This window comes from Syngnathus leptorhynchus, chromosome 10 (genome assembly GCF_054491065.1).
Source record: "Syngnathus leptorhynchus isolate UIUO chromosome 10, UIUO_Slep, whole genome shotgun sequence".
Taxonomy (NCBI): domain Eukaryota; kingdom Metazoa; phylum Chordata; class Actinopteri; order Syngnathiformes; family Syngnathidae; genus Syngnathus; species Syngnathus leptorhynchus.
The window spans coordinates 6,364,831-6,377,598 of record NC_141204.1 but is presented as its reverse complement, the minus strand read 5'-3'; the positions used below and the strand labels follow the sequence as shown (position 1 = coordinate 6,377,598).

General features: G+C 41.8%; 2 protein-coding genes across 3 annotated transcripts in view; both read left to right on the top strand.

Moving 5' to 3' along the window:
• The first annotated feature begins 245 nt into the window (after positions 1-245).
• arhgap19 (Rho GTPase activating protein 19) lies at positions 246-5,359 on the top strand. Its single transcript, XM_085922823.1, has 11 exons — positions 246-330; positions 579-823; positions 1,149-1,229; positions 1,726-1,935; positions 2,018-2,244; positions 2,331-2,417; positions 2,647-2,712; positions 2,954-3,163; positions 3,252-3,350; positions 3,511-3,606; positions 3,739-5,359. The coding sequence occupies exons 1-11, from the start codon at positions 287-289 to the stop codon at positions 3,769-3,771; spliced, it is 1,398 nt and encodes a 465-aa protein (XP_085778949.1). The 5' UTR covers positions 246-286; the 3' UTR covers positions 3,772-5,359.
• A 1,843-nt stretch (positions 5,360-7,202) lies between these two features.
• slit1a (slit homolog 1a (Drosophila)) overlaps positions 7,203-12,768 on the top strand; it is a 67,437-nt gene continuing 61,871 nt past the window's right edge. For both annotated transcript variants that reach the window (XM_085922276.1, XM_085922274.1), the window contains exon 1: positions 7,203-7,786. In XM_085922276.1, coding sequence (XP_085778402.1) covers positions 7,587-7,786 — 200 coding nt within the window. In that variant the 5' untranslated portion in view covers positions 7,203-7,586. The remainder of the gene's footprint in view (positions 7,787-12,768) is intronic.

Genomic DNA, 12,768 nt, shown 5'->3' with positions numbered 1-12,768 from the left:
TCTGCTGTTATTTTCAATGAAATCTTGCCAAATGTTTTTTCTGATTTTTGTTTTCTGTCATTCCTCAGAAGACATATTCTATTACATTGGGCTTTCAGTTAAAATAAAAGTGTATCTGATAAGGATGAAAATTATGCAAAATTGATAGACGCAACCTAAAATACAAACGTTGACATATTTTGCACCTATCCAATCAGCGGCCGCGTTTCTGACGTCATAACATTGTGGCCAATCAGAAATCAAAAGGCAGAACTAAAAACAAAACAGCGGAAGATTCAAATTGAAGATGGCGGCTGAAGACAGTATTCAAAATACACAGGAGCTGAAAAGGTACCAACTCAAAAATCGATGTTACTTCAGAAAGAAAAAAATGTGTAGTTTAACGTATTTTTGAATGCGGGTACCTTTACGTTTGTCTGATCGTGTTGAATTCTTGATATTCTGTTGTGAGCTAACAATGCTATGTAGCCTTGTTTTATAATGCTGCTTTACTGCTGACGAACCGTTTGGACAAATCTTGAGTAATTTTTGCACAATTTCACTTAAACTTGTTTTTCCCCTCCACGCATGGGGACAAGATGCGGTGTATTTACAAGCATGGAAACATCAAACATGTGCCAGCCCGTCATCTTCGACCCGGACTTCTTTGTCGAGAGGCTGAAACATGAACATCCGCAGATCTTTACAGATCTGATCTTGTCACATGTCACACGACTCATCGACCTCCCTGGTGATGAGTTTGCACAGCTCACTGGTGACTCTGAGCCCAGGGTGCCTTCCTCTACTGGCTTCCTCCGCTCGTTAAACTTCCTAAAACGAAAAGGTGATTTATTTATTTTTAATCCTCAATCCATATGCTGATGTGACTTTATTTAAATTACACTCTTATTATCAGTCTCCTACTGTATAAGAGCTGAGCATTGAATTTGGGATGCAAAAGTACCCCAGAGCATGGCGAACCCCTGGGGGGGATCTCCTCATTGCACAGCACTAACATGTATGGAATGTCCTGATTGCATATTTTAGTCCTGGCTCAAGTCACTTGATTTTGATTATCTGCAGATATACAATCCAGATCAGATTAATCAGCACTATTTTTTGGGTGGAACAGCAACCACATTTACCGTAATGTTTTTCTACCCCCCCAGAGAAAGGTGCAATTTTCGGTGCGCCCTTGACTGAAGAAGGGATAGCGCAGATCTATCAACTGATTGAGTACCTGAGCAAAAGTGAGTGTTACTTCACTTGCACATTATTTTGTGATGCTGTCAGATTTTATATGTATGTCTTGGCTTGTAAAGGTTGGCAAGTACTGCTCATGTCCTGGGTGTCCAACTACAGTATATAGTACTTAGAAATAAATGTCATCTGTTAGTGATCGAGAAAATGTCAAGAACACTCTGAATGTGTTAGCAGGGATTATATAATGTGGCATTACCATTACCTCTGTTTACTGCTCAGTCAACCTCTGCCTTTTGAATTTTGTGACAACCCCACTGTTGCCTGCTAGCCTTGAATTAGCATGACATCTTCTTGATTTATTTTTGGAAAGCCGATGACGTATTTGCACAAAAGTGGACACTGGGCCCCGATGCTGCCGTCAATAATTCATTACGAAGCACTTTGCCTCAGCACGCGTGCTCTCATTTCACGTTTCATTCACTCCGTCTCTCACTGTGTCCACTTGCTGACATCATGTTTTTGCCTTTGGGGCTTTTCTCCCAGATCTTCATATGGAGGGACTGTTCCGCGTGCCTGGCCACAGCCTCCGACAGGCCGCACTGAGGGAGATGCTGAATGCAGGGGCAGAAATAGACCTCGAGACGGGAGACTTCCACCCCAACGATGCCGCCTCGCTGCTCAAAGCCTACCTGGGAGAATTGCCTGAGCCCCTGCTAATGCACAGACATTATCATGTCCACCTTAAAATTGGAGGTGGCTATCATTTCATGTCTCAAAACCAAATATTGTTTCTTGACTTGTATATGACATATACCTTGGTTTCTAACGTCCACAGAGCTAACTCTTTTTGATGAGAAAGGAGATAAAAGTAAGACACCAGACAAGGAACGGCAGGTGGAAGCCTATCAGTTGCTTTTCATGCTGCTGCCACCAGTCAACCGCAGTCTGTTGAAGCTCCTGTTGGACCTCCTCTATCACACCGCACGCAACCAGCACGTCAATAAGATGTCTGCTATCAATCTAGCAACCATGTTTGCGCCACAAATTATCTGGCCCAAAAATGTACGGATCATTTAGTTTCCTTTTACATTCCATGAAACCCATTATTTCGTTCATTTCTTGGAATTTCTCCCTGTCTTGTTTTGCAGGTGATGGCAAGTGAACTTCAGGAACACATTGAGAAGCTAAACAATGGCATCGCATTTCTCATCAGGCACTCTCAAAAGCTTTTCAAGGTAAACTAGCACAGAAAACTGTCCTGTCTAGAATGGAATCAGTCCTGTAAACTTGAGTATTACGAGGGAATGTGGAAAAAAATACAATGGGGAATGTCAAAACGGAATTCATAAAGAATCTGAATATTAAGATGAGTAGTTACTGTCATTGAGTGTCCGTGTGATCGTGTCAATTTGACACGTAACAGTCCTCAACATTCTATTAACATTTACTATACTTTCATTGAAGGCCCCTCCATACATCAAAGAATACGCACATATGTACTTCACCAGATCTAAAACTCTTCACTCAAAGGTAAGCATTTTTTCCTATATTTTTTCTTTGAGTTGAGTTAAAATCTTTCCTCGACGTACTATTGTTTATTTTCTGCAAGCAGTATTGTGTTAAAATCTTTCCTCAACTAACCATTGTGTTTATTTTCTGCATGTGTTCCATCTAGTTATGAGTTTTGGGTTTCATTGTGTAGTTAAGATCAGCTTTGATTGGTATGACTTTGACATTGAAATCTTGAGTGAAATAGACCTGCTTATTCTAGGATGACCTAACGCTTGTCTCGGAGACCAAAGAGCCGCCGGCTGTGCCCAGGTCTACATTTATTGTTTCTCCTTACGCGAGAAAGATCTGTGGCAACAGCTCGACAAAGTCCACAGATACTGGGACATACACTGAATCAGCTCTGCAGGAACTTTACCAGCAAGTCAACAACATGCCCAACTCTGCCAAGAAGAAGAAACTCATCAGGCAGGTCAGTGTACCAACGAGATATCGACGAAATGAGATGAGACGCATCTTCCAACTGAGCAGGCTAACGCGTCATATTTGTGTGCGTTTAGTTTGAGAAGCAGCCATTTGTGACCACACCCTCAGCGGATCCCCGCTCGCCATTCAGCAGGAAACACTGGCGATCTCGCTCTTTGGGTGCAATAATTAAGGTTTGTTGACGTTAATTTCTGGTATGTATATATATATATATATATATTGAGGTTGTTTTCTAATTTGAGCAATTGTTTGGAGCAAACGTTAGTTTCTCCTGGTAATTATTATTTTAATTATTAATTCTAGTAAATCTAACAGTTTTGTTTGTCAAAACAGAAGAAAGTATTGGGAAGCCAAGTATCAATAGGCAAGGAAAATGGCAAAGTGCAGAGGCCGACAGCCAGCTGCTCTGATGACACAGACAGTGGAGGGGTGAGTCTTTGTCTCCACTATGAGTGTTGTTATTGTATAGCTCTTGTATACTGCCAATGATTTTTGTTCTTATCTAAAAAAAATTGTGGCTTTCAAATCATGTTTTCCCTTTCTCTCTTGAATTTCCTTTAGGTTGTACTTTCAGTGAGGAAACTTCCCATCTAGTTGTTCGGTACCTTTTTTAATCTGAAGGTTTGTTATGTGTCAAAGAGGAGGCTGTCAGATTTTTTTTGTGTGTGTTTGTCAGAGACTGGGTTTGTTGATCTCAGCAGTGAGGGTGCTGCACTCTATTTGAGTCTGTCCTTTTGCAAATGGTTAAAAAAAATAAGTGAATGAATGGCCACTGATGTTTTATTATTATTGTTTGTTTTTGTTACATTTATTTTTTATTCATTGACAGGGACCATTTCACAGAAATGTTGAGTTTAGAAGCTCATAGATGTGCCTTAAAATCAATCATTGCAATTTCTATTTAACACAATTTTTTTGTGCAATTCTCTTTTTTAGGTCTTCCAAACTTGATAAAATGCTATAATTTAACTTAAATAGTGTTTTTCAGTAATGCGAACTTGAGATATGAGGTCCAAAGGTCAGTTTCTATACATTTTTTATTTCTGTCTGGGAATTTGGGATTTTTTTTCCTGTGGTATGTTTTTTTTTTTACATTTTTTGGAGTTTACTGCTGTCCCTCAAATGTGTCTTTGTGCTCTTTTGAGTAAATTTAGTCAGTTCTGCTTTTTTTGTAGTTTTCATCTGCATGCATACTGAATAAGCTGTGAAAAACGTTTGACCCCTTTTTGTATTTCTGACTGAGGGCAAATGAAGCAGTTTGTCGAAGTTGTTAGTGAAGTTCTTTCTGTGAGGGTCTTGAGCCACTGTTGTGTAAAGTTCTTCTCATATCAGTTGTGATTTTTTCCAGTTCCAAGGCCACTCTGCCAAGCTGTTACAATACAAACATGATGTGACAAAGTCACCTAAATAGTCTGTGTTGACTGGTGGTGTTAATACTACTGTGAAATCCAACCAAGGACTTATTAAAAGACCTAAAACGTATTCAGTTTCTTTATTTTCCATTTCAAGCAATCGCCTGCGTTTCTTACTATGGCCAACAGGTAGCGCTGTTTAGTTATAAATATATAGCCTTCAGTCATTTGGATTTAGAACCAAACTGATGCGTTTTTTTAAAATAGATCCTAACATATGCTTCCTAAAAAAAGTAGTATACACATTTAGATAAATACAACCATCATCTTTTCTGTGCAAGCTGTATAATTTCCTATTTTAGGAAGCATCCATAGAGTAAATTTTAGTGAGTCAGTGTATCCACTGCAGTCAATAAGATTGACGAGGACATGGTGATGACTTAATACAGCAGCAAATAAAAAATAAAGAAATCCCAGCCTAAATAAACATGAGCAACAAATAGAAATAATGACAAGGATGCAAAAAAGCTTGACCTTTAACTTTTACCAAAGTCTTAGCAGTTTGCAATAAATTATTTGAAGGTGTGTGGGTGGATGCAGTAGGCATGTCATTATGTTATCCATCAATGCATGTTTGGTATTGTAAGTACATGTTGTAAATACTGGTGAAAATGGCATAATTTTCTCATGCACTGTAAAGATGTGTCCATAATGGGAACATGACTGTATTGGTTTTGTATGTGATTTAGTTAACCATCTATCAAAATCTGTCTTTAAATGAGTCAAAAAAACTGATATGATAACAATATGTCAATGTCAAGTGTGTGTCTTCTCGATTTGTGTGGACAGCCACAGTGTAAATAGTGAGTTGATGCGATTGCATTGTTTTGGCATCCTTTTCTCTTGTCATGAATAACTGAAACTAAGTTGCATTTAACTTTTAAACATGTTTTTAGCTTTAAAAAGATGTCAAACTTTTATTTATTTTATCTAGTCACAAATAAATGAAATGTGAATATTTGTTTTGTACATATGCAATAATATTCCGTTATCTTTTTTATCTACTGTATTGCTCCTGCAAGTTAAATAAGGCCTTCTGTTTTGTATCTTCTCCCTTTTCTAGTCTAATTAGAAATTACTGGCATGTCCCCCCCACAACCTTGAGAGTACCAGAATATTTCCTGTGTTTTTTTTGTAAGCATTCCTAAAATGGAATGATGCCCCCCCCCCCCCCCCCCCCCACACACACACACACACACACATACCCATTACCACTAAACAACCCTCCGTCCCCTCTTTAATTAAGGAAGATCTACATCGTGCCGACACTTTTACTGAGACAAATGGTCTCCCTCTCCTGACAGAAGTATCCATAAGTACACCTGCATGTGCACATATGCTTTTCTCCAACTTTGTTCATGCATCTGCCAATGAATGAGATTCTTTGGGCCGTGTTTATGTTAGGAGAGATACACCCTGTAGCAAAATCCCTCTGTGGATTTAAAGTGTCCCGAGGTGAACCATAAGCACAGCACTGACTAGAGACAGCTGTGTTGTTTATTGACATTTTACCATAAGTTAAAGGGAGGTCAATTAAGTTAATAAATACTGAACAATTGCCAGTAAGACAAGAATTCTTTCCAAAGTTGCCTGGCAGCAATCAGGTCTGATCAAGTCCAGTAAACTACTAATACACAAGTTGATATGTCTAATAATCAGTCACCAAAATTGGATCTGGCTGCAAAACGATGTAAAGAGTCTCCAACTATGCTCTGACTCACATTTTGGCTGCCTGGGTGAAACAGAGATAGACTACACTACAGAGTGCTCTACACAAGCCTCAAGCAAAATTGTTTTGGAATTGTTTCCTCTTATTTTCTTCCCAAATGTGCAGCGTGAACATTTCTCTTTGCGCGTCTGTCAGAAACTCCCAGTAATGAGACGTTCCGAGCCCAAATCCACATGTAGAGTCCCTCGAAATGCAAATTAATATAAAGATAGAAGAGTCGGAATGATGCGTTGAGAGTAAATGGCAGTCTTTTGCTTGAAAGTAATATTCAGTAAGTAATAGTCCACATATGCTTTGTTTCTTAAACTTCTTCCACTTTAAATGCCGTGCCAATCTACATCCTTAAATCTCATCAACGGAGCAGGTTGTAGCTACCACTCGTTCGTTTATCGTGCGACATCATCTCTCAAATGACTATTTGCACATGTGGCTACACTTGAGATACACACAGTCATTTTCTTAGACTCTGAGGGGCTGTGGTGTTGATTCCATTCATCCCTGCTGGATTCACCTTTGTTACATGGACGCAATTACAGCCACACACACACACAAAGCCCGAGCTCCCCTGCACAGCCCCTTCAGGCAGAGGTTATGCAGTGTCATGCAGGTTAGGTGCCGCTCTCTTGGGGGTACGCCTAGAGGCAACCTGGGAGAAAAGAAGGAGTTGAGTGGGTGGGAATAAACAGATAAAGATATGTGGAGTAGATGTGGATGGTGAATAGAATCCAGGGAATGAAAGAAGGATCTTGAGAATGAGAGGGAGTTCAGGCAGGGTTCTGATTGAGGGGGGGGGGTTGTATACTGTGTGAGGAGGGGTAGGGGTGGAGTCGTGGGGGTCTGCTATTTGTAGATTCTTGTGATGGATGACTGGTGTGTGTGTGAGCGTGTGTGTCGGAGAGAGAGCGAGAGAAAGAGTTTTTTTCATTCTGCTCTTTCCTCCTGTTCCCTCTCTCTTTAGGCAAGCAGAGCGCAGTGAGACTGAGTGAGGAGGAGACGTGCGCACACCACAGCCACTCCACACAACCAAGGCAGGAGAAGAGTTTGCAAGGAGACAATAAGAGCAAGAGAACTACATTTTTTTGGGGGGGATAGCAAACTCCAAACGAAAACAAGAAGACCAAAACAAAAAAAAAAGGAATTTGCCTTGCTGAACTCCTCAAAGGAAATTATATTGTTTTATTATTTTGCCTGACAATATAGACTTTTTTTTTTTTTTTTTTTAGCAGGACTTCTTAAGAGGTGGACAGGAAGAAATAAATCAGGCTTGGATGGTGTTGACAATGCCAGGCAAAAGGATGTATTTTGGCCCGCTGGAGCTGTGCGCGTGGGGCGTGATGCTGTGCGCCATGCTGCCGGCCAGCACGGGCGCCTGCCCTGCCCTGTGTACCTGCAGCGGCACCACAGTCGACTGCCACGGACTGGGGCTCAGGACCATGCCCAGGAATATCCCACGAAACACCGAGAGGCTGTGAGTACCACCTGCCCGTTTTGCTGTTTTTCCCTGCCGTAGTAGCGTGCTTGATGTCACTACGAAGATTGAGAACAATAGCCACGCTTGTCAAGCTGTGTGTCACACACTGGCATTCCAGTCCAGGTATAAATAGGCAAGAGGAACTTGAGTACTTTCCGTGTATTCACTCAAAAATAATTTACTTTTACAAATCTAACTTAGAAAGTTACAGAAATAAGAATGAGCTCTGGAGTTTATATTCCGATTCTTCACTCGGCTCCTTTTCACTTCATCCCCCACTTTGAGTCTCCCCTCTACTAACCGACCCCTCTGCCCCTGGTCCTCCTTTCTCCTAGTCACGGCCCTGAATACTCACTTCACAAATTGTTAAATCATGTAGAAAATTAAGCAAATCTGTTCCTTTAGTGAGACTTCCACCAGGATCTTGTAGCTGTCTTGTAAAACTGATGGAGGATGAAGGAGATGAGGCTTACGTTTGCCGGCTACTGGAGTGGAGTTCGGTTCGTTCGTCGTCTTTTTCATGACATTCTCCTTTAAAATATTCATCAGAAAATCAGAAGTGGCGAGTGTGAGGGGAAATAGATTGTTCTACTTCAGCTTTTAGAATATCAATCTTGAATAAAAGATGCTCTGGGAAAAGCAGAGGAGAGAGCCTGTGTCAGAAGCGACACTGGTACAGTGGGAAATTAAGTGGGAAATGCATATTTTATGCTTTTCATATTTAATTTCTAAGAACACTTTTTTTGGGGGTTTGATTTAGTTGTTGCCTAACAGTCTGAACACGCAGGTTGAAGCAGCGAGGAAACATGCTCATTTGCGGTTTTCCTCTTGGTTGTAAATATTCATTGCCTTCATTACTCAAGAGTTGTCTATGCATTCATTTCATTTTCCCTAAGTACATACAACACTTTAAACCTCACTTCATATTTTTCTATTTAATCAACGTGTGAGTCATGCAAAAAAAAAAAAAAAAAGAAAAGATTTTCTACAGTAACTTTTATTTCAAAATTAGGGACCATCCTTTTCTGCGGGCTGTTATGAGGTGATAAATCAAGGTTAAATGTGCAGGTCAACACATCATACCACCAACCACATGATTGTCTTGTTTGCATGCCTCCATGTGTGGAATCTTTGTTTTGCAATTCTGCAAAATCTCAGAAGAAAATGTTAGCCTCAACTTGTTTTAAATTCATTAGGCATGAAACAGCATAAAAATAACTCGCCTCACTTGAGTGGCAATGTTGAATTAGTCTTGGAAAGTAGAGCAGAGATGACTAAAAAGCTTTGTGGATTGTGTTAGCGATGGTGTATACAGACTGATGCGTTTGGGAAATGGTGTGTGTGTGTTAAAGAAGGGGGGAGGGTTTAAAGCAAAAGTGTGTGTGTGTTTAGGCACTGGGATGTGTGCGCTGAGGGTGTCGCCACAGACAGCAGAATCCCATTTGCACTTGTCAGTGTGGGTTTGGATCAGTTCTGACCCCTGCGCTCCTCAGCCCAGAGACACAGTAATGACACTGTGAGGCTGCCTATGCTAAAACCGCACCAGGACCACCCCCCTTTCCTTATTCCCTCTCCACATCTTTTCAAATATTACTCCTCTCATCTCGCCCCCCGCCATCCTCTTTGACTGTTGAGAATATCTCAACGTGTGATGCTTCTTATCGGCAGATATTGATCCAAACACGCGCCTCATCTGTGTGAATGTTAATTTGCAAAAGAGGTGGGGGAGTGAATCCATTGATGGGTGTGCCCGCCTTTCAATTGCATATCGATAAGGGTCTGTGCTCCATGTGTTCTTTATACATTTCTTTGCAAACCATACATGTGAGCCCGAAGTTACTTGATCTTCGAGGTGGGGTTTGAGGGGGAAATATGCGTGTATGGACCAGGGAATGCCTGCAGTGTTTTTGGCATCACTGCCTCAACTGACAACTCGCCAGCCACCTGATCCATAATTTACCCCAACAAGGCAGAAAACAACCGGCCCGCTACCTGGCAACGGGGGAAAGTTGAAAGAGCGTGATGTAAAAGATGAACAGACATAGGTGCGCATGATGAGAGGATGCTTGAGAGACAGATTGGCACACTCACCCGAGCCGTAATCACAGAAGGCTTTCAATTCACCCGAAGGTAGCTGGGTTCGGGTTTTCCCATCACCCTGACCGGGATAAAGTGGTACAGAAAATATGTGGACTAAGCTGGTGCGTATTGAATCATGTGAGTGACAATATCTGCAACAAAGCTCATTCAGTTTCAATTCCCTGGAGGATGAACCGACAATGGCGGTTTCGGTTTGACTCTGTCTAATTTAAGTCTAGTATTTTCCGGGAGATGCTCTCCACTTTTTTGTTTAAGATGTTAATGTGAAGACTTCACCCGGTTGTTATTGTCTCTTTGTTCCCGAGCTACATACCTCCGTAATAAGCATGTTACATGTTCAAATTGACTGCCGAACATCAAAGGCGGCTGCTGTGTTTCTCAACTCACCCTCGACCCACTGGCCCGCTCTCCTGACACAGCTACATTATATTTCTGATTGCACTCTTGAGAGGAATTATCCCGTCAAAGGCATTTATGTGTGTCAAAGCCATAAATCAGTTTTAGGAGTCACATTGTGTGGACTTTCAGGGACAAAAAACGAGGCCTCACAAGAGGAGTATAAATCCTGGATGCAGATAATTAGTAGTGTTTGGTCTACTGAAACATGCTCGCGTTTGTCAATGGAATTCTATTACCTCTCTCAGAAAGTCCGTTTTTCTTGTTAATCTCGCCAACCGTGCGAGAGCATCCCGGCGGTGGTTTTGAGTGACGACGGCTGGACGCCGTGTTTCAAAGGCACTCGGGCGAACGCTCCCCTGCCATCATCGATACGCCCGCATAATCCACATTTCACGCTCGTCGAGATGCTTTTTGATGTGATAGAATTTTTAGAGGCAATTATAGCATTCCACAGAAAAAAGGAAGAGCCGCACTCGCTGACTGGAAAGGTGCTGCGCAACAGATGACTGCTTTTATGTGCTTGTCGTTCCCGCATGGAAGAATACATTATAGGAAAGCCATTAGTGGAATTTTCCCAGACAATATCTTTAGAATAAAAGTAGACTTCCATTAGTACATTTTCTATACCGTTTATCCTTTTTAAGGTTTGCAGGGGGAGCTGGAATTAGGCCTTGCATGATTGCCAGTCAATCAGATTGTATGTGGTCGTGAATAGATCCTTGAGTTGGACACGTAGGGCTCAGCTACTGTATTTCACAATGGACTGTATAACAAACTGCATCTAATGACTTCAACAAAACAGGCTCTGTTGTCATTTCTGCAAGATAATGCAAAAACTGGGGATGGCATTGAACGTTGATGTAAGGCTTTTTCCATAATTCTCTTTCATTTGGATCAATGCAAAACATCAGTCAGATATTCCACACTTGGAAACTGATCCAAATTCTGCCTTGATGGAGGTCTGAGTTCTGCAGAGTGCCATTTAAGTTTCGCCGTTGATGTTTGGTGACAGGAGTATGCAAACATTATCAGACAAGAATTGGTTACATTTTGATGTGCATTATACATTTGGTAGTGATCCTAAATTGTTTTTGCTTTTAAACTTAATGGGTGTCTGGTACTGAGTTTCATTATAATCAACCTTGTTTTGATTGCTGTTACCACAAAACTTGATGAAGTGTGGTAGAGCCCATTAAAAATGGATGTCAACATTCGACTTAATTTCTTAATGAGCACTTCTAAAGACATTATTTTCTATCCAGACTGTGGGCACCCATAAGGGCAAACACACGTTGGCTGTGATCCAAAAATGTGATTGTTCAGCTAGGATGGAGGCCTGTGCACTGCTGAGTGCGGTTGAACTTCATTTCTACTCATTAGAGAGTGGCGGCAAAATGATGTGACAGATGTTTTCACCACACACACGACAATAAGACACACGTTGCGTTTCAGAGCGCACGTTCATACGTGCTCAGCGCGCGGCAGTAGATACATTATGAGGTATGAAAGACTTCTCAGTCTGCCTCCACTGCAACGACGCTCTGTGTGTTCCAGTTCCAGTCTGTTACGCAGCGGCAACATGCACGAGAACAGATGTTTAATTGATTCGCTTTGGCGTGACAGTGTCATAAGTTATCTCGGTTTGAGCTGAAAGTAACTATGCTCTACTTTTCCATCCCGCGCTTCCTGTTCTCTGTCGTCTCGAGATTTTTGCTCAGTGTTTTAGCCAGCTTTGATCGTAACACCTGACTTGTGAGCTGTATATGTATGGGATGTGTTTAGTGTTTACTTAGAAGTGAGTCTCCCCTCCTGAGGCCTGAGTGCGCAGAATGAACACCGTAAATAGCCCTGGAGGAGCCCAGGAGGCGGGAACAAAAAAAAAAGCTCTCAGACATAGTCTTTAGCCACTGCTCTGCGCACTCATTGACGCACACGCTAAAAATGTGCAATTGAAGGCCTGCATGTCTGGAAGCCACATTTCAATTCAAAGAAGAAATCTGACCTCTGAGTGTGGACAAAAAAGTGTTCCAGTTCACTTTAAGTGTGTTATTTTGGCCACGCTGGTCTGCTTTCTCTCGCTCCTTCTCAGACTTTCACTCATTGAGGTTATTGTGAGCTGGCACGGTGTAGCCGTGTTATTGTTGGAGCAACGACTATCTAGGTCGCTTTCTCCCAGACAGCTCCAAACTGTCACTTTTAAAACATCTAGTGACAATTCTCGTGCAGCCTATCCCGTCTTCTCCTGCTGTCGCTCCCATATGCTCCAGAGTCTGCTCACAGCTTCTCAGCCGCTCTCGTTCATTCAGAAACTGTCGGCTCGTGCGGTTGAATAGTATCGTCAGCGTGTGATTGCGGGTAATGATCCGCCGCGCTTTGGCCACAGCACTTTGGGTTTTCTGTCACCAGCTTGTAGACGCAGTGAGGAATTTGGAAAGAGCGCGGCCACTGAGTTTCAATCCGCCGGCTTCTGGATTCCCCGC